Below are 18,412 nucleotides of genomic sequence, written 5' to 3'. Positions count from 1 at the left end.
TGCAATTGTAACCCTGAAATTGCTGCAGTGGTAACCAACCCTGATCCCACAAAACTCCCTCAGAAAACAAGATCACCATTTCTAACAATCAACTGCAACTACTGAGCAGTTAAGGAAAAAGATTAAAAGGAATTCAGCCACTTCAGAGTTTCACATTTGGGAATCTCTGAAATTTAACAAATTACTTCCATAATTTTCCTATCTTTAGAAATTAATGGCAACTTATACATGCCAAAATAGTGATCTGCTGGACTAGGGTTAAAGCCCCCTACCCTATTCAATGAATTGATTACATATCAATTGAAGTGTTTTACTAAACATTTACAAAACACCCACTCCCAGCTTGACCAGTTAAAATGCTGGAACTGATTTGGCATATTTTTCTTTTCGCTAACCTTATAGCGAAAAGCAAGAAAGTCGATAGAGCTGTAGTTGACCAGCTCAGGTACTTGATTGCTATACCCCTCCATGGTACAGTAGAGCGTGTGATAGCTTGTGTTAAGCACTTGAAAGACCAGAATAGGAATAGGCCCAGCAGTATAGCACACTACCATTTTAGGCTTAAGAGCTAGTAAAGGTCTCTCAACTCTGATCTAGAGGACTTGTCTTCAATTAAGATCTTTTAATATCACCTAGTACACTTTAGGAGCCAACATGGGAAGGAGCTAGGATCACAATCAGTATGCAAAAACTGGCCAAGGTGCTCCTTGACTATAGGAGCAAATTCTGCAGTTGCAAGGTCTGTATAATGACTACACACTAAAGCACCCAAAAGTATTGGAAAGCCCTCAAATATATTGTTGATACCATGTTATTCCACAACCAAGCATATTAATACACATGAAGAGTATGCCACTAATTGATTGGGGACAAATCAAAGATGACATAAGCAAAGGCCCACTTCCTAATCAAAACGATTAGGCACAGCATTAGAAAGCAACAATAGTGTTAGAGCATCCTGTCAATTTGCTTGAAGATTGAGAAAACAGAAGCTAAAATGGTAGCTGCATATTGTGAATGACTACAGATGTCAACACTACAGACTGATTACTTCCATGTAAAATTTAATTCTCTTTGATTTCCCCAGTTTCATAAAACTGAAGACCCAAATTTACAGGAGTACAGTAGTGCATGTTTCACTTCATGTAATAAAGAGGCATAAATCAAGATGATACTTTATTGATCCAATATGAGAGCATACAAATACAGAAGCTCCAGGGAAAGCGGTTTCAGGGTTCTACGAGGTCACTGCAAAACAAGAAAAGAGGTAGTAAGAAGCCACAGTCACCAGTTTTCAGAATGTTTCACTTATTTGACATGGGCTTAAAGGATCATCCCTTTGAGCATGTAGCTCATTATATTAGTAAACAATAAGGACTAGTTGGTGATCAGAAGCTTTTAAACCCCTACCAGTTTGGGAAGTCTCTGGCCCTCCATGGGTCACCATCGACAGTGGGCAGGTCCGGACCGCTGCCACCGAGGTGGCCACAAGCTCCGCACAATTCATCGGCCAACCAGGCCCCCACTGTGACAGTCACCTCCCCCGTCAAGCTGTAGATCACACGCACGCTGGAGGTCTCTACAATCAGCAGGTCATCCAGTTTGTAGAAGGAGAGATTGGCCTCCAACATGCCTGGCTGCACAATCCTCCCATTCACCTGGAAAAGCAAAGCAGCTCTCATCATCCCTTGGAGATGTTGCAACTGTGACTCCCAAAAACGTTGAAGCCTACGGCAATGGCAACACAACTGCATTGAATATTGGCAGGAATTCATAATGATTGGAACAATTTATGTATTCCCCCCCACCCCCCCTCCCTCAACCATTGGGTGGTGCTGCAGTCAAGTTAACAGACTGCACTACACCCTCACCCCCCAAAAAAAGTGGGGTACAGAGGGGGTAAACTGATTATCCCCAGACCAATGCATTTGAACCCATTTTAACTAGTTTAAAGCAGTTATGACTTCATGAGGAATCTACTGCATTAAAAAAAAAAAAAATTCCTAGATGTCAGGAGTTTCTTACCCAGGTTTCATGGTCCTGGTTGACTGCAAGGACACCATTGTTGAAAAAGACGTACACAGCAGCGACTGTAGAATTGGAGCTACACAAGCTGATGTCCACCACGACCCGGAACCACTCAGTTGCACGGTCATCACACATGTACGTTAGCACAAGAGCCCCACTGCCAATTTCATCTTCCAAACCATCAAAGGATTCAAGAGTGGCACCAGGCCTGACCACACAGCTCTGTACAACGGGGTAGCTGCGGACACTATTATCCAAGAGGCACTCCCTTGGTGTGGAGTCCATCTTCTCACACGTGACCCATCCATTGAGGCAGGTGCAGTTTTCAGTGCAATCCCTTCCAAGTGAAGACTGGCCAGCCTGCATAAAACAAAGGCTTGTTCCAAAGGTAGGAGAACTAAACCTGACCAGCCATGCACTCAGCTAGATGCATTATGTTATGAACCCGCAATGAAATGAAGAGCTCACTTACAGTGATGCAAGTCAAAATTAAGTGATCCCTTAACCACCAAGCTGGTTCACGCCTACCTTCAAATATTTGCCATCATAGACACAGCCACAGGACTCCATGGAGACGCACAGACCAGCATCCGCTAGAAAGCCAGGATCACATTGGCAGCCCTCAAAGCACTTGCCTGTGCAGGTGGTGGGGCTGAGGAGCACAGCACAGGTGTTCCCACAGGTATCAGCACACAGCTCATAGTGGCTGTTAGTTGGACAGGGAAAAGCTGTGGAGACAGCAGAGCATTGGGTCATTAACAGCAAGAGAGCACCTAGGTGAAAAGCGAGCGCTTTCTCAATAGGGACAAGCTTCAAGGATGCCTCTACCGAATATTAGAGCAAGGATCATGGGGACTTACGACAGAAATCCTTGGTCCTCCATGGTTTGATGGCAACCCCTGCATTCTGACAGGCAACGGCATAGGCTTGGATACTCATACACAGGGTCTGTTGGTCTCCATTGAGAGCACACACATCATATACACAATGCTGGAAGTAGGGCTCTGGGTTCACCGAGGCATGACAAGCACTGAAGGGCCCTTGGGTGGAGGTGATCACCCCACAGAAGCGGCCCAACTTGAAGAGAGCCTCCTTGGTCCGCTCGCACACTGGGCAGTTCTTGCCACAGCCATCAGAGCAGCTCACTCCAGGAATGGCCACTTTCCAGCCTCTACCGAAGTCATCGACACCGGGAGCCTCCCTGCCATTAGGCAGGAGAAAGTCATCCTTGGGTTCACCATTGTAGTTGCCACAAAGGCCACACATCTTGCCCTGGTAGCTTGAGGGGACAATCACTTCCACATAGTAAGCCGTGTCATAGAGCACCTTGAGACCAAAGTCAGTCCGCACAATGATGTTGGAGCCCTCCTGGGTGATGGTGATCATTCCATTGTTCATGGAAAGGGGGAGGTTCAACACACCACTGTCAACCTGCCAACAAGTATTTAAGGTTAGAGACCAGCAGCAACCCTAATTGGCGTCGAAGCAGTTGAAAGGGTACTTACAATAACATTCCACTGCACCCTTTGTCTCATGGTAAATTTGTGGCCATAGACCCAGACAAATACAGTCTTGGCGACGGCCACATTTCCACTTCCATACTTGACATTTTCTACATCCACCGAGAAAGCATTCAGTGTACCAGTTCCATCGCACACCTTGGCAAGTGTGTAGGTACATGTTCCCTGGAAGTCAAAACGGCGGCCATCAAAGGAGATGTAGTGTGGATCTCCCGAGGCCACACACTTGCCTTCCCCGACAGGATAGCAGCCACGCTTTCCCTTCACCACCCTGCACTGCCCACGTGGGCAGGAGAAGCTCTTGCAGGACACTATGCCCTTCTCCCCACACACACACTGCTGCTGACACATACTCAGGGGGTAGAACACATCACCCTTCCTGTAGTACTGCCCATTGTATAGGCATCCACAGTCAGCTATGGGCACGCAGAGCTCTCCACTCAACACGTAGCCATCGTCACACTGGCAGCCCTCTCGACAGGGCAGGTCGCAGCCTTTGGGGGCAGCCAGCCCATGGCATGTGATGGGGCAACCAGTACCACAAACTTCATAATGACTGTTGCGCGGACAAGTAGGCCCTGGAAGAAGAAACAGAATATTGGTAGGAAACCCAACATCCCTTTCTACAAAGATTGCCAGCATGGCCCTCACTAGAATTTCCCTAGAAGTGGCATCACTGGCTCAGCTTTTGCAGGCCTGGGACATACTCGGCTGAAGGATATGCCCATTGTGAACACAAGCCCTCACATAGGTCCTCGGGGAGCTTATGGACACGAACCAGGACTCCTTTGCTAGGGCAGATGAATGCACCCCATTTCTCCTATCAATGTGTGCTACAGCATGTGGTGCAAGTGAAGGCTGCTGGGTTTTACACCCCAAAGAAGGATCCCCTTTCAGGTCGTCAGGAAACACTTACAGCAGAAGCGTCGGCTTCTCCAGGGCTGGATGGTTATTCGCGCATTTTGGCAGGCAGCAGCATAAGTTGCCACTGCATCGCAGACAGCAGATGGGTGCCCCTTGTAGTAGCAAGCATCATACAGACAGTTGGCCATGAATGGAGCAGGGTCAACGCGGGCATGGCAGTCACTGAAAGGGCCACTCTTGTCGGCGATCTTGCCACAGTAGCGATCAGGTCTGTACACGGCCATCTGGGAAACGGAGCACACCCTGCACTCCCACCCAGCACACACAGCCCAGCACCCCGCAACCTCTGCCATCTTCCAGCTGTTGGCAAACAGCACCTCACTGGGTTCCAGAGTCCCATCAGGACGCTTGAAGTCATCAGCGGGGTTCTTGTTTGCGTTGCCACACAGGCCACAGACTGCCCCAGCATAGGAGCTGGGCAGGCTTACAGTTACATCACTGTCCCAGTCAAAGGTCACCATCAGGCCAAAGCTGGTCTTCACCACGGCTGTCCAGCTCGAGTAGAAAATCTCAACCTTGTAGTCATCCAAGTAATATGGCAAAGCCACAAATTCATCATTTACCTGCACGAAAGGCGACAGGAAGAACAGATTACATACAAGTCCATGTCATGCAGTGAAAATGGCGCCACCACCAATATGTTACACCTACCATAACTTCATAGCGGTATTCCCGGTTAAGAGTAATCCGGATGCCAAAGACCTCCACAGTCACCACCTTGGTGTAGGAGATGGTCTGGTCCCCACGGTTCTCATTCCCCACATTGACTCTAAAAGGGGTGAGGGTGGTGTTTGGGGCGCAGAGACCCACAAGCTGGTAGATACAGGTGCCCTGGAAGTCAAAGTACCGACCATCGAAGGTAGTGTAGTGAGGGTCCCCGCAAGCGGAGCAGATGCTGTAAGAGACGGGGTAACAGTCCCTCAAGCCATCCACGACCTGGCACTGCTCCCCAGGCCGGCAACTGGCCTCCTTGCACGACACTTGACCCCCCTCTGGGCTGCAGAAGCAGAGTCTGCGGCAGCGGTCGTCAGCCCAGAAGGTCTGCCCTGCAGGAATGTGGCGCCCCTCGAAGGTGCAGCCACACCGCAACAGCGGGATGCACTTCCCCCGGCTGAGAACAAAGCCCCTATCGCAGGTACAGGTCTCCACACAGGGGAGCCTACACCTGGTCATGGCAGCGGGGTTACTGCAGGTGGCAGGACAGGCACTGCCACAGAGTTCGTACTGGCTGTTCACTGGGCAGGAGGCAGCTGCAAGCAAAAGATAGGGCACATTTATCCCCTGGAAATATTCACCCAGAGTCCCTGGTCCAGGTAAAGCTGCATAAAGTCTCATGCGCAATAGTCAAATCAAGAGTGCTGCACTCCAATATGTACCATCTCAATGCACAAAGAGGCCAAGGTGGTGTTACGGAGCTCAATGGTTGCTGATGGTAAATTAACTACTCCCCTGCCTGTCTTACAAAGACCCTTTGCAGGGATGGTGCTATACCCCATATTAAAGTCGGCTTCCATCCCCCCTCCCAGATACATCAACACTTACGGCACTGGGCAGCAGCTCTCCAGTCATTAATGGCGATCCCAGCACGGTGGCAGGCCTCGGCGTACACTTGCAGGGAGCGGCACAGGAGCTGGTGGAACCCGCCAGTCATGCACAGGTCATACACACAGCTGTCAAAGTAGGGCTTGGGGTCAACGGCAGAGTGGCACATGTGGAAAGGTCCTCCACCTTGGGTGATCAGTCCACAGAAGGGCAATCCCTGCCAGCGTGCCAGAAGCTCGTGTTCACAGCTCTCTTTACAGTCATCACTGCACAGCTCATCATTGGGTGCATCCGCCACCCTCCAGCTTTTCCCAAAAGCCACTGCACTGGACACCTGGGAGCCACTCGGTGTGGCAAAGTCATCATCTGGATCACCATTGAAGTTGCCACACAAGCCACACAGACTCCCAGCATAGTGCCCTGGTGCTATGACCACCAAAGAGTGCTCCCAGTCATACCGCACATTCAGACCAAAGTCAGTTTCTATGACTGCAAATTGGCCACTCTGGTACAGCATGACCTGACCATTGCCAAGGGTAATGGGCAGGTATCCAATGTTGTAGTTGATCTAGAAAGAAAGTTTGTGCACATGTCAAGGCCAATATTCTCAACTGCAATGCTTCCTCACAAAAGCTAAAGGGATGTGTTGTAGTACGTTGCCCCCTGTCCCCATCATCCAGGTGGGGATTGTGGAATTGACTATGCACCTACAAGAACTCTGATCCTTCCAGGATCCCCCACCCCCCCCATAACCTTTGGTTCGATAATTGTTGGGTGTGGAATAACCCATCTTCATGCCACATACCAAGGCGACTCCAACCACTGGATTCAAGTTAGCATTTGTTGAATATGCAGATCACTAGATTAACCAGCAAGTACTTCCAATCACATATATTGCCAAGACAGACAAGGGAGAGATTCCTACCCTGACAAGTCCCGTTTCAAAGCGGACCACCGCGATGTTGTAGCCATAGACCCTCACTGTGACCATGGCAACATAGGAGACTCGGCTGCTCCCGCGGTTCTCGTTCTTGGCCTCCACCTCAAAGGCAGGAAGAGCCTTAATGCTGCGGCAGTTTTTGGCGATGGTGTAGGTGCATGTGCCCATGAAGTCAAAGTAGCGCCCGTCAAAGGTGTGATAGTGGGGGTCACCCATAGCCCAGCAGGTCCCAGGTTCCCGGACTGGCTGCACACAAGTGGGTTCACCGTTGACAACCCTGCAGATCTCGTCCTGAACACACAGCAGACGACCACAGTCCAGAAGGGAGAGGCAGCCTGTGAGGCGAGAAGGCAGAACTCACGATAAGGGATACAGCTCCTCACACAAGTTCAGTGTCCTGTGGTGCATATGCCACTTAACTGCATCCAAACCATGGGTAAGCCCCAGATACTCCATTATACAGATGCTGGTAAGCCACAGAAAGTCTTGTCCATTCCACCCCCTCCGAATACAGAAGGAAAACTGTGGGATGAGCTTTTAAAGAGCACTTCACCCCAACTGCTATAACCCATAGAAGATGCAGTATACACCAATTAATCAATTCCACAGAAACTTCCGTGAAGTCATCAACGCTTTACAGGACACTCCACACAAAGCAAACGACAGGTAACGGGGACTCCACTCCATCACCACCAACATGTTGCACATACCTGGATGATGCCACACCACACACCAGCTGTCAATGAGGAAAACTAGTTGCCAGGACCTCAGTTTTACACCACCTCTAAAGAGCAGTGCCCTTTTTACAGTATCAGACCAATACTAGCATACAATAGTGTAGTTCCCTCTGCATCCCCAGAGAAATAAGATCAAAACTGTGCACCTGGACTTCAATATCACACAAGATTAGGATGTTTAATATTAAAGAAATGAACACATGGTCTTCAACACCAGATTAAAAAAAAAAATCAGTAACAGAGCCACACCGGTATTATGTGTATAGAACTGTTTAGTTTGCAAAAAAAGAAAATTGTCATGTTGTGGAAGTTTGTGCGTTTTCTTTTATTTGTATGAGAGAGAGATTAATGAGAAAAAGTTTTGGTTTACACCATTAGGAGACCACACTTCCTGATCAGCACACATGGGCTGGAATATACAGACATGTAGAGACCTGCATACCTCATTATGGCCATAATCAGTAGCACCTTGTGTTGCTTCTGACCAGCTGGACTAAACACTGGTCACCCAATACAAGCAAACTGCTTCAGCCAGTAGTGCAAGGCTCAGTTTCTGTGAAGTCCTTGTGTCCACAAGGAGAGCAAGTCTTACCTGTGAGCAGCACAGCTGTAACACAATGAAGTAACCACATCGTCATGCTGGGAACCAAAGCACATGGGCAGCCAGTCACACCTGTAATACAAGGGAAAAAACAGGGAATCCCAAAACACTTTGCCTGTGGATCCTTCTTAACATGTGAAAAAAGCTCTGCCACCAAGATGTCTTTTCAGCATGGAATAAGCCTTTACCTGTTCCTTTGCAGCCTACGTACTGTATACTTAATCCTAAAATATAACATGGGGAACACAGACACAGAAGATTGAGCCAAAATACACCACTGCATTCCTGATGCACACAAGTACTGTATATTAGCCCAATACATCCATTCTGCACCTTTCTTAGTCAATGTAGTTTCCTGCCCCCCCCAAGAAGACAGCAAGACTTCCACTTCCACCAGATCGGCTACCACTTTGCATCCTAGCCTCCCAAGACCTATTAGCTCCCTCAGTTTACAGGGATATGCCTCAAACCTATACATTTCAGCAAGGACTATTTCAAGAGTCACTTCAAGTATAGAAGGCAAACATCTGCTCAAGTGGAGAACTACAAAGCTCTACACTGCCTGCAGTCCTCCATGCAACAGCAGCAACAACGATTTTCATACTCCACGTCCATTCGCCGGTTTAGAACGGAAATAGCGGATAAATTGAGGAGCACGAGTTTTGTAATTGCTATCGGAACGGGCTACGCTTCGGAAACCTGCTAGGCGGCCACCATGCACAATGCATTCAATATCAATGCAGCAGCGAGTCCAAGAAACAGAGCAACCTTAAGGGCCTATCAGAAGCTTACCGGAGCGACACACAGTACACTCAACTGTACAGAACGATAAGCAGCACCTCTGGGGCGTTTCCCTTAAATAACGACTCCACCGCGGCCACCTGCTCATTAATCGCGGAGTGAATCCGCTCAGTCTGTTCAGCTGTCTCCGCACTTCATCAGGCGAGCAAGTGGCCACTGGACGAGCTGCGTGTTTCTAATTGAAATTAGTTAAGGTCTGGTGCTCTATAGAGCCACAGCATCTTCGAAGTGAAATCATAATATCTGAGTTATCACAATCTTACTCAATTCGACCCGATGTACGCTTCTTTCTTCTTTATTCGCACGTTGAACGTGACTAGTGATTAAAGAAAAATGTCCCCATCTAATCAGACGGAAGTAGTTCTTTTTTGTCTAACAAATGTAGCTTGTGCGCCCCTCATTTGTTTTCTACAGTACGTTCTGTTGTTTTCTTATTAGAAAACGTCAAATGGTGAGAATCTATTTTTTTTGATGAATTGTGATTCCCGCCGTAAATGTATTTTTATTGTGAGAGTTTCCGACATCACATTTTTCGAAACCCCATTTCGGCTTTAGATAACAATTTCCTTGTTTTGTAAAGGCACCGGGGTTCTGGTGTAGACACACTAACAACTAGGTACCTCACGTACGGCTTTAAGGACTGCGTCTGTATGCCAAGAAAATGTTGTATTTGTGACTTGTGCGCAATGCAGTGGTCTATATGACAAGTTGTAGCATCCTAGCAACAGGCCAAATTTCTGCGCCACCCTGGTGAGATTACAGCAATAAGCACACGGGCGTCTGGCTCTGCTGTTCCATGCAGGAATGGGAAACTAAGCTACCAAGTGTATAAACTCAGTTACCTTACTGAGACAGTGGGCTCTCAGGATGAAGTAAAGCACAACAGCAAGTTCCAGCACAGGGGTGGACGATCCAGTGTCTGGAGAGCTGCTTTCCAGCCCCTGTTATAGACTGATTTCCACTGTCGGAGGATAAGCAGGCGCTGGTTTAGTAAGTACTGGGATGGGAAAACTTGAAAGAAATCAGGTTGCTGCTGTTAGTGGTGAAGGCAGCCCAGTAGGTGGTGCTCTTCCCAGAGCAATAGACTTTCCAAACCAAAGCTCCAGTCTGGCAGCACTGTGCTACAGGTGAATGAGACTTTAATAGTGGTCCAGACTACATACAGTCTATTAAGATCCCATGGTGCTTTTCATGAGATTATTCCATTCTGATACCCTGACTATGCTCCCCTTTAGGCTTGCTCTGTCTGGTCAGTCTCAGCTTCTCTCTTTATTCAGTTGGTTAAGGAACTCAGCACTGTGAGACAGATGTTTGGGTTGGGTAATATCCACTTGCAGAAGTGCTGTGCGTGATGACTAATAGTTACCTGAGAAAGGCAGGTCAGGAGATCAGTGGCACAGTCATGAAAGGACGGCAGTCAAATACGCCCACAAAAGCTGTTTCAGGCCGGAGCTCAGTCCCAGCACATGTGAGGTAGGGTACTGGCTACAGTGACAGACAGTAGAAAGCAGTCTTCATCTGGAATTGCACATGTTCTGTGTGCAAGTTTAAAGTGGATAATGTGTTTTGTTAAGGTTGTAGAAGAACAAGGACAGTCACAGTATGGACAAGCGTCAAGCTTGTTTATTTCTCTACCACACTGTCATTGCACTAGGAGAGCACTGATTTTACAGGACAAGGAAGTCATGTATGGTGTTTCTTCCCTTTTCAGCATGGAATTAACCTTTATTTGTTTCTTTGCAGCCTATGCATGCTGACACAGCTACCTACTTGAACTACATATAGGGTCAACTGCAACGAACTTGCCGGTGTAGCACAGAGCCATATAGTCAGTTGAGCACTCGCTAGTACAGTCCTGTCTGAGTATCACCCCCAACTGTGTGCTCCGTTGCAGCGCAAAGACCTGCAGAACAAAGCTGGAGACCAGCTGATCCCATTCTCTGTATGGTACTTTCAATTAAGCATCTATAATAAAGCACTCCAGGTGAAGGCATGTAACTAGCTGTGAGATAGTCTATCAATCTTGGTGCGGAACAGGAAAGAGGGAGCTGCTGTTAGTACTGTATGTGATAATGTGGTGAATCCCAGTGGCTTTAATTTTCATTTCATTAAAAGCACTTTATACACTCAAGAGAATTCATTGGTCATTTATTTTTTATGATAGGCCCAAGCTTTATGTGTATGAAATTGTATAAAGGTAAACCTCATATGCTTTCTTGTGCTACATGTTGCACTTAATCTTAGTGTTTCCTAATTTTTCTTAGAGGTTTTCTAATTGATGTCTGTGGGTCCTGAACGTTCACACTAGTTGGATCTGTACAGTTTTGATAATGACCCTGATTTTCTGGATTAAGGTATTGGAGCCTCGATTGTGATCCAGGATATTTTGTGTATATACCCCCCTTATGTTTAACTACATAAAATACCACATTGTACCCACCGTACCCCTGTTTCTCAATATTACTGCTGCCACAAGAACCACAGTCTTTTCACAATAGTGAAACAAACACTCACTAAGGATGCGACTGGACAGGCTCATTAAGAGTCTTGGCAGTTTTAGTTCTATGTACAGTATTTGCCTAGATTTCAGTCCACTTTCCTCCACAGAATATTTATCTGATTTTATCTAGTTATAATATAAAGAGTGACTATACTTAGAACATGACATGTATGATTTTAGTTGAATATTAAAAAAAATATATGCTTATAATCATGTATATATTATTTTGGTTATGAGCTGATACTACATTCAGAACTCTCCCTTGTGATCTAGTGTTCTGCTTAGTACTAAATTGCAAAATTGTAACAAAGCTGTAGATAGTACCACACTCTAGTATCCTCTAGAGGGCAGCAGCAGTTACTGTGGATTCTTAGTAATTCAATCTTTTTTTTATACCAATTGCAGCTGCCAAGCTCATTTCAACTGGAGGTAACCAGCTGTATGGAGCCACATACAGACCCTGGGATCATCCCCAGTCAGTACGCCACTTTTCAGAAACCACAGGTGACCTATAGTGACCAAAGAGCTGATGACTGTTGAAATTAGACCAGTCACTAGGGAGAGAGGAACACTCATCTCATTGCAGCCAATGTCCATGAAGGGCTGAGTGGAGTCCAAGAAAAAGCCCAGGGAGTCAGCAGACATCTCCCTAAGGTCCTCTGACATGTGCAGGGTGTTGGCAGGACATGCATGAACAGTTCTTTATCTTCATGTTTCAAGTAGTATTGAAGTGTAAGAGATGTGCCAAATCAATGACAGCTTATGACACTGTCAAACGTCTGTGTAATTTTCCAGGGAGTTAATTGTATCTGGAAAACAGTTCGAGAACCAAAACAGAGCCTGGAGTCTCTGTGGTCCCATTCAAGTTGAACTTGCTGCAATAACAGTGAACCCCGTGAAACTAACTATGGGTGGGCTTAATACTGCAAAGTATTATTGACCTTCAGAACAGAAAAAGTACAGTTACTGTTTTATAACAAAGGATAAAAATGTCCTAGTGGAAGTTTAAAATTGGACAAAGTGTAGGAAACTGCCTGCAAAATACCATCTCATCAAAACTGCTTTAAAAGGGCAAGCACTGATCTCAGACTTATTAAAACTTGCTATTGCAAAATTTTACAAGTTCCAAGTTAAGCACAAAATGAATTTTTTGAAAGTACTGTAAATTGCCATGTCACAAACTGCTGGTCTCACCCTGGGTGAGGGATTTACTCAAACTGCAAACTAAGGTAGCAACTTTCATTGTAGTTTGAAATTAACTCAATGCCGATTCTTCCTAACTCCAAAATTTAAAGATCGCTTTGCCATTCTCCTTTAATGTTACTCATCCCTCCCAGACTCTAAACCTGGAGCAAATGGGGAGAAGCATTCATACTCAAACACCACTTAAGGATTTTGGTTTGTAATCTGGAGGAAAAGTGACCCTAGTGAACCTTTCCTGTGGAATCCCATTTTGTGACATTATACAATGTACTTTTATATAGTTTATCAAAACTAATGCTCAAACCAAAGACCTCTAAGGATCAGTTATTTCAGCAAAATTGGGAAAGGAAAAATAAATGTGGGTTACATTGTGAATTCAATGTGAATGTGAATATTAATACTTCAATTTAAAGGACTGTGACTACACGAGATTCTGCGGAACTGACTTTTATCAAAATCCTTATGTAGCATCTAGTAGAACAAATAGAACAAGATTTACAGACCGCAAATTAAATCTCTGTTATATATGCCTGTCAATTAAATATTAATGGTCTTATAAACAGTCATAAATACTGTGTATATCAAAAGTCTACACACCCTTATTGAAATTTCAGTTTTTGTTGATGTAAAGCTAAAATCAAGACAAATTGTGTCAGATGTTTTATCACCTTTATTTAGATATTGTGACCATCAGTATTTAAGTGAAAAACAATGCCTTGAAAGTCATCAAGGGTGTGCCATCAATAACGGTGTGCAGACTTTTGAAATCCACTGTATATGACATAACCTTCACCCCCACATTAAAATACATTTGACAAATATTTACTTGTCAAGTTTTTTTTTAAGAGCACATTTGTGGGAATTTGTCCGTGTAGTCGCTGTGTGTCAGGCCATTGAGGCTCAGAGCTTCCTGCTGCAGACTCTGCCCTCTTCCAGGTGCCCACCCAGAGGGAGGAGACAGAGCTGCTCCTGACCCTGCCCCCTGACAGGATTGGCCACGGCACCTTCCTGCACCCGGAGGTGGGCGGGTCCCAAGCGCTGGTGGACGCGGTGAGACAGGGCAACATCCCCCTGGGTGAGATGGTGAAGCTCCACTCTTAATCATTCAGCACAGTTAGAAATGGGTGGGAGCCCCCCCAAAGGGATTCCAGCTCTCAGTAGGCCAGTCAGGTTTTAAATGGATTTGTCCTTCTGGCACCTCACTAAACGACACCTATATTATGGTTAAGCATACAATTCAATTGTGGTAATTTGGCATTTGTGGCCAGTTCTGGTCGGAAGTGGCTGAATCCCTGTGACAGCTATGAACAGAGGTATTCTGTGAGAGCCAGACTACAGCAGTCAGCAGCCTCTCAACCTCACCAGTACCTGCCGTGACTCCTAGCATTTGTTGGTACGCAGGTATAGATGTTTATCTAGAAAAACTGGTTTTAAAACTCTGGTTTTAAACAGTGGACAAATTGACAGAATTTTCAAGTTCAAAGTACAGTTCATTACATTCTCAGACACAGCTGTTGACTGGTTTTGTATTGTCTTTAGGTAATTTAAAAATACAAATGAGGTATCTTAGTTCAGCTATTTTCTTGGTCTGTAGCAATTTAAGTACAATAATTTGATAGTTTCTACAAAAGTTGCTGGATTCCAGTCTGTTGGTGGTGGATGTTAGTGTTAGTTAAAAAAAAAACAACATAACTTTACTTTCCTGTTACTCACTTTCTTAAAAGTACAAATAAATTAATCCTAGTTTTATTTTATGTGTGTGATTAAAATGGGAGCAGAAATGATCTGTGAACTTTTTAAGCTTCATCAGTCACTACACAAGACAGAGACTGTCAGAGGTGTTTCTGTTGAAGGCAAACTCACCAGCACTATAAGGGCTATAGTCACTGACCTGTTACTCAGCCGAGCTGGAATGGTAATCCTCTCTGTTCTTCAGAACTGTGCCTGACCTCCAATGTCAAGGGCCAGACCGTCCCTTCTTATGAGAAGCATCACTTTCAGTACTGGTACCGCCTGGGCCACCCCTGCGTCTTGTGTGTAAGTCCTTCAGTCCTGCCCTCTCACCCGGCTCAGCCCAAATGTACTTTCAGTGGTGCTTTTTTATTCATTTAAAAAGACATTTTACAGTTTCATGAAATCACTGCTGCGTCTCATACATCTATTAAAAATAGTTCAGTATAATTTTCAGAGTCTGTAAGTATCAAGACAAAAAGGTGTCTATTTCACAGGTTAGGGGATTTTGTTTTTACGTAACCATAAGAACTGCATTTCTGAGTAAATCTGTCTTATTTGAGTTCCTTGAGCACGAGGGTCTTTTATAAATATCTTCACATCTTCCACTGCTGAACGCCTGGGGAGGGTGTTCAGTTTTTAAATTACGGAAGATATTGACTGAACTAATCACTCACCCCTCCCCAGGCGGATGACAAGGGCGTCTTCGGTACTGACCTGTCCCAGGAGTACCAGCTGGCCGCCTCCACCTTCGGCCTGAGCCAGGAAGCTGTGTGGACGCTGTCAGAACAGGCCATCGGGTGCATCTTTGCCCCGGAGTCCGTCAAGCAGGAACTGAAGCAGAAGTGGGCTGATCTTCGCCCATGTATCCTCAAATGACTGTATTTTTAATACAGAGATTTTTTAAATAGCATTAAACGTTTCTGCACTGTGCTTATTCACATCACAAGTATTAAGGATATTTTTTAATAGTTAAGGGGAAGAAAAAGAAACTGAAGAGTAACATTTTGCTTTCTGTTGTAAATGGGGTGAGTAATGCAGAAGACCCATTGTTTGTTATACTAGTGATCCTACAAACAGTCTAAAACTACGTCATAAGGATCAAATCTCAAACACAGCTAGAATTGCACATAATATACATGTTCTTTCAATCTTGTGCACCACAAAATGTGACAGCAGATTTATACAGGGGGAAGGCAGAGAGGTGTCATGGCCCAGCTGGTTTGGTGCACATTGACTTAACAACCTCATCTTGCTTGAGCAGAGAGCAGAAGCACTGGCATACTGGTCCTTCTCATACATATTGGTGTAGGAGTTTTGTGAATTTATTGGAACAATTTATTAAATGTAGCAGTAACCACGAGGTTATTCTTTTATGGCTATTAAAAAATCAATCAGTCAGCGACACACAAACATGGATTCAATACACAAGATACATTTATTAATACATAAATTGTCTGCCTGGATACAGATGGCAATTCTTACTGTGAGGGTTATCAAAATGCAAGGTATATAATCACGAAGAGATGCAAAGAACAAAGAGATACAAAACAAAGAATATACCAAAGGCCACCTGGCTGCTACATCCAATCGCTGCGGTATTCGATTGTTGTCCTATGGCCGGTTCTGGCTCGATGCCATCCAATCCTGTTGCACCTTCGGAGGAGTCGGAAGGAGAGAGGAGGGAGAAATCTCACTGCGGCGCGCAGTGCAGTCGTCTCTCCCAGGACCCTACGAGTAGTTGGGCTGGCTAGTAGAGAATCTCTCTGCACAGAGGGTGACCATGGGTCCGACAAAGTCACTCTTTAGGGGAAAGAAACTTGGTTTGCCTCCTTTTATTAAGCGCCACTGCTGAATAAAAACTTATTCAGATTGTCAGCAGGAGCCAAAATATATACTTTGGTGATCAAGCGAAGTGTCCATGTTGGCTTTTACTAACAATTTGAATTCATACATACAAGCATCCTCTGGCTCGCTCTGGGAACGAAGTTGCATGTCCCACACTTAAACAACAGTGCTGGCAGTCACGTGATTAGGTCTGAGGGAGTGCAAGAGTGGATGGAGGAGCAAAGTTCTGCACTCTTTTTATCTGGAACAAAGACAGGTGTTGGTCTGTGATTAGGTTACCACAGCCTGCAGGTTCCCAATTGGTTGGTTAAGGTAAAAGATGAGTATCAATGATCTCAAATCTAGGACTGCAATCCAGATATTCTCCAGAATCTCATAGACAAATAGTGACCACGAATGGCCATTGATTATGATAGTTTAGGTGGGTAGCTGCATCAGCATGCGTAGGCTGCAAAGGAATAAGTAATAGGTTTATTCCATGCTGAAAAAAAGAAAGAACAACATTTCGGCCGTGGAGCCTTCTTCAGGTATGAGAGACAGAGCCCTGTCTCTCTCACAACTGAAGAAGGCTCCATGGCCGAAACTGTGTTCTTTCTTTTTTTCAGCATGGAATAAACCTATTACTTGTTCCATTGATTATGATAGCCAAGCGTGGCTGGGCACATCCCCATTGGGGAGCTGCTGCTCCTTACCACAGAGCAATTTAAATCAGAAACAAGAACAGCTTCTCTGCGGCTGCACCAGAGAGATGAGGCCTCATTTAGGAAAGCACAGCAACATTTAACTATCTTATTGGCATTGCCCTTACATTGGTAAACTTGTCATCAGTTAGTAATCCATTTATTCTGTCACCATACCTCAGTGCCTACTATACCGAACAAATCTTTCTGCTAAATTAAAACCCAAGATAATTTCACACTGGGAAAAAATGTACCATTTTCTGCTCTCCAAACTGGTAAGAACACAATCTTCATAGTGTGGACTGAGCCAAGGAGAAATAAAGATGCTCGTGAGTCACCCTTTTATAAATGCAATTGTTACCCTGAAATTGCTGCAGTGGTAACCAACCCTGATCCCACAAAACAAGATCACCATCTCTAACAATCAACTGCAACTACTGAGCGGTTGAGGAAAGATTAAAAGGAGTTCAGCCACTTCAGGGTTTCACATTTGGCAATCTCTGAATTTAACAAATTCCTTCCATAATTTTCCATCTTTAGAAATTGATGGCAACTTATACATGCCAGACTAGTGATCTGCTGGACTAGGGTTGAAGCCACCTACCCTATTCAATGAATTGATTACATATCAATTGAAGTGTTTTACTAAACACGCTTACAAAACACCCACTCCCAGCTTGACCAGTTTAAATGCTGGAACTGATTTGGCATATTTTTCTTTTCACTAACCTTATAGCAAGAAAGTAGATAGAGCTGTAGTTGACCAGCTCAGGTACTTGATTGCTATACCCCTCCATGGTAGAGTGTGTGGTAGCTTGTGTTAAGCACTTGAAAGACCAGAACAATAGGAATAGGCCCAGCAGTATAGCACACTACCATTTTAGGCTTAAGAGCTAGTAAAGGCCTCAACTCTGATCTAGAGGATAGGAGGAGAGGTCTTCAATTAAGATCCCTTAATATCAAGTACACTTTAGGAGCCAGCCTAGAGGGGACATGGGAAGGAGCTAGGATCACAATCAGTATGCAAAAACTGGCCAAGGTGCTCCTCGACTATAGGAGCAAATTCTACAGTCGCAAGGTCTGTATAATGACTACACACTAAAGCACACAAAAGTATTGGATAGCCCTCAAATATTGTTGATACCATGTTATTCCACAACCAAGCATATTATTACTACATATGAAGAGTCTGCCACTAATTGATTGGGGACAAATTGAAGATGACATAAGCAAAGGCCCACTTCCTAATCAAAACAATTAGGCACAGCTTTAGAAAGCAACAATAGTGTTAGAGCACACTGTCAATTTGCTTGAAGATTGAGAAAACAGAAGCTAAAATGGTAGCTGCATATTGTGA

General features: G+C 45.1%; 1 protein-coding gene and 1 long non-coding RNA gene across 2 annotated transcripts; one reads left to right on the top strand and one right to left on the bottom strand.

Annotated features, from left to right (window-relative positions):
- Positions 1-1,163: 1,163 nt before the first annotated feature.
- LOC107076917 (IgGFc-binding protein-like) lies at positions 1,164-9,182 on the bottom strand. Its single transcript, XM_069190690.1, has 12 exons — positions 9,085-9,182; positions 8,284-8,364; positions 6,940-7,289; positions 6,015-6,582; positions 5,124-5,722; positions 4,465-5,035; positions 3,534-4,126; positions 2,889-3,459; positions 2,557-2,756; positions 2,026-2,388; positions 1,411-1,658; positions 1,164-1,248 (listed from the first exon to the last, which is right to left on the bottom strand). Exons 1-12 carry the CDS (start codon positions 9,179-9,181, stop codon positions 1,230-1,232), a joined length of 4,260 nt encoding a protein of 1,419 aa, XP_069046791.1. The 5' UTR covers position 9,182; the 3' UTR covers positions 1,164-1,229.
- A 4,319-nt stretch (positions 9,183-13,501) lies between these two features.
- Positions 13,502-15,445, top strand: LOC138239244 (uncharacterized). Its single transcript, XR_011189727.1, has 3 exons — positions 13,502-13,871; positions 14,733-14,833; positions 15,215-15,445. It is a non-coding gene; the product is annotated as an uncharacterized lncRNA (long non-coding RNA).
- Positions 15,446-18,412: the final 2,967 nt, after the last annotated feature.

This window comes from Lepisosteus oculatus, chromosome 5, assembly GCF_040954835.1.
Source record: "Lepisosteus oculatus isolate fLepOcu1 chromosome 5, fLepOcu1.hap2, whole genome shotgun sequence".
Taxonomy (NCBI): Eukaryota; Metazoa; Chordata; class Actinopteri; order Semionotiformes; family Lepisosteidae; genus Lepisosteus; species Lepisosteus oculatus.
This window is presented reverse-complemented; position numbering and strand designations above follow the sequence as displayed.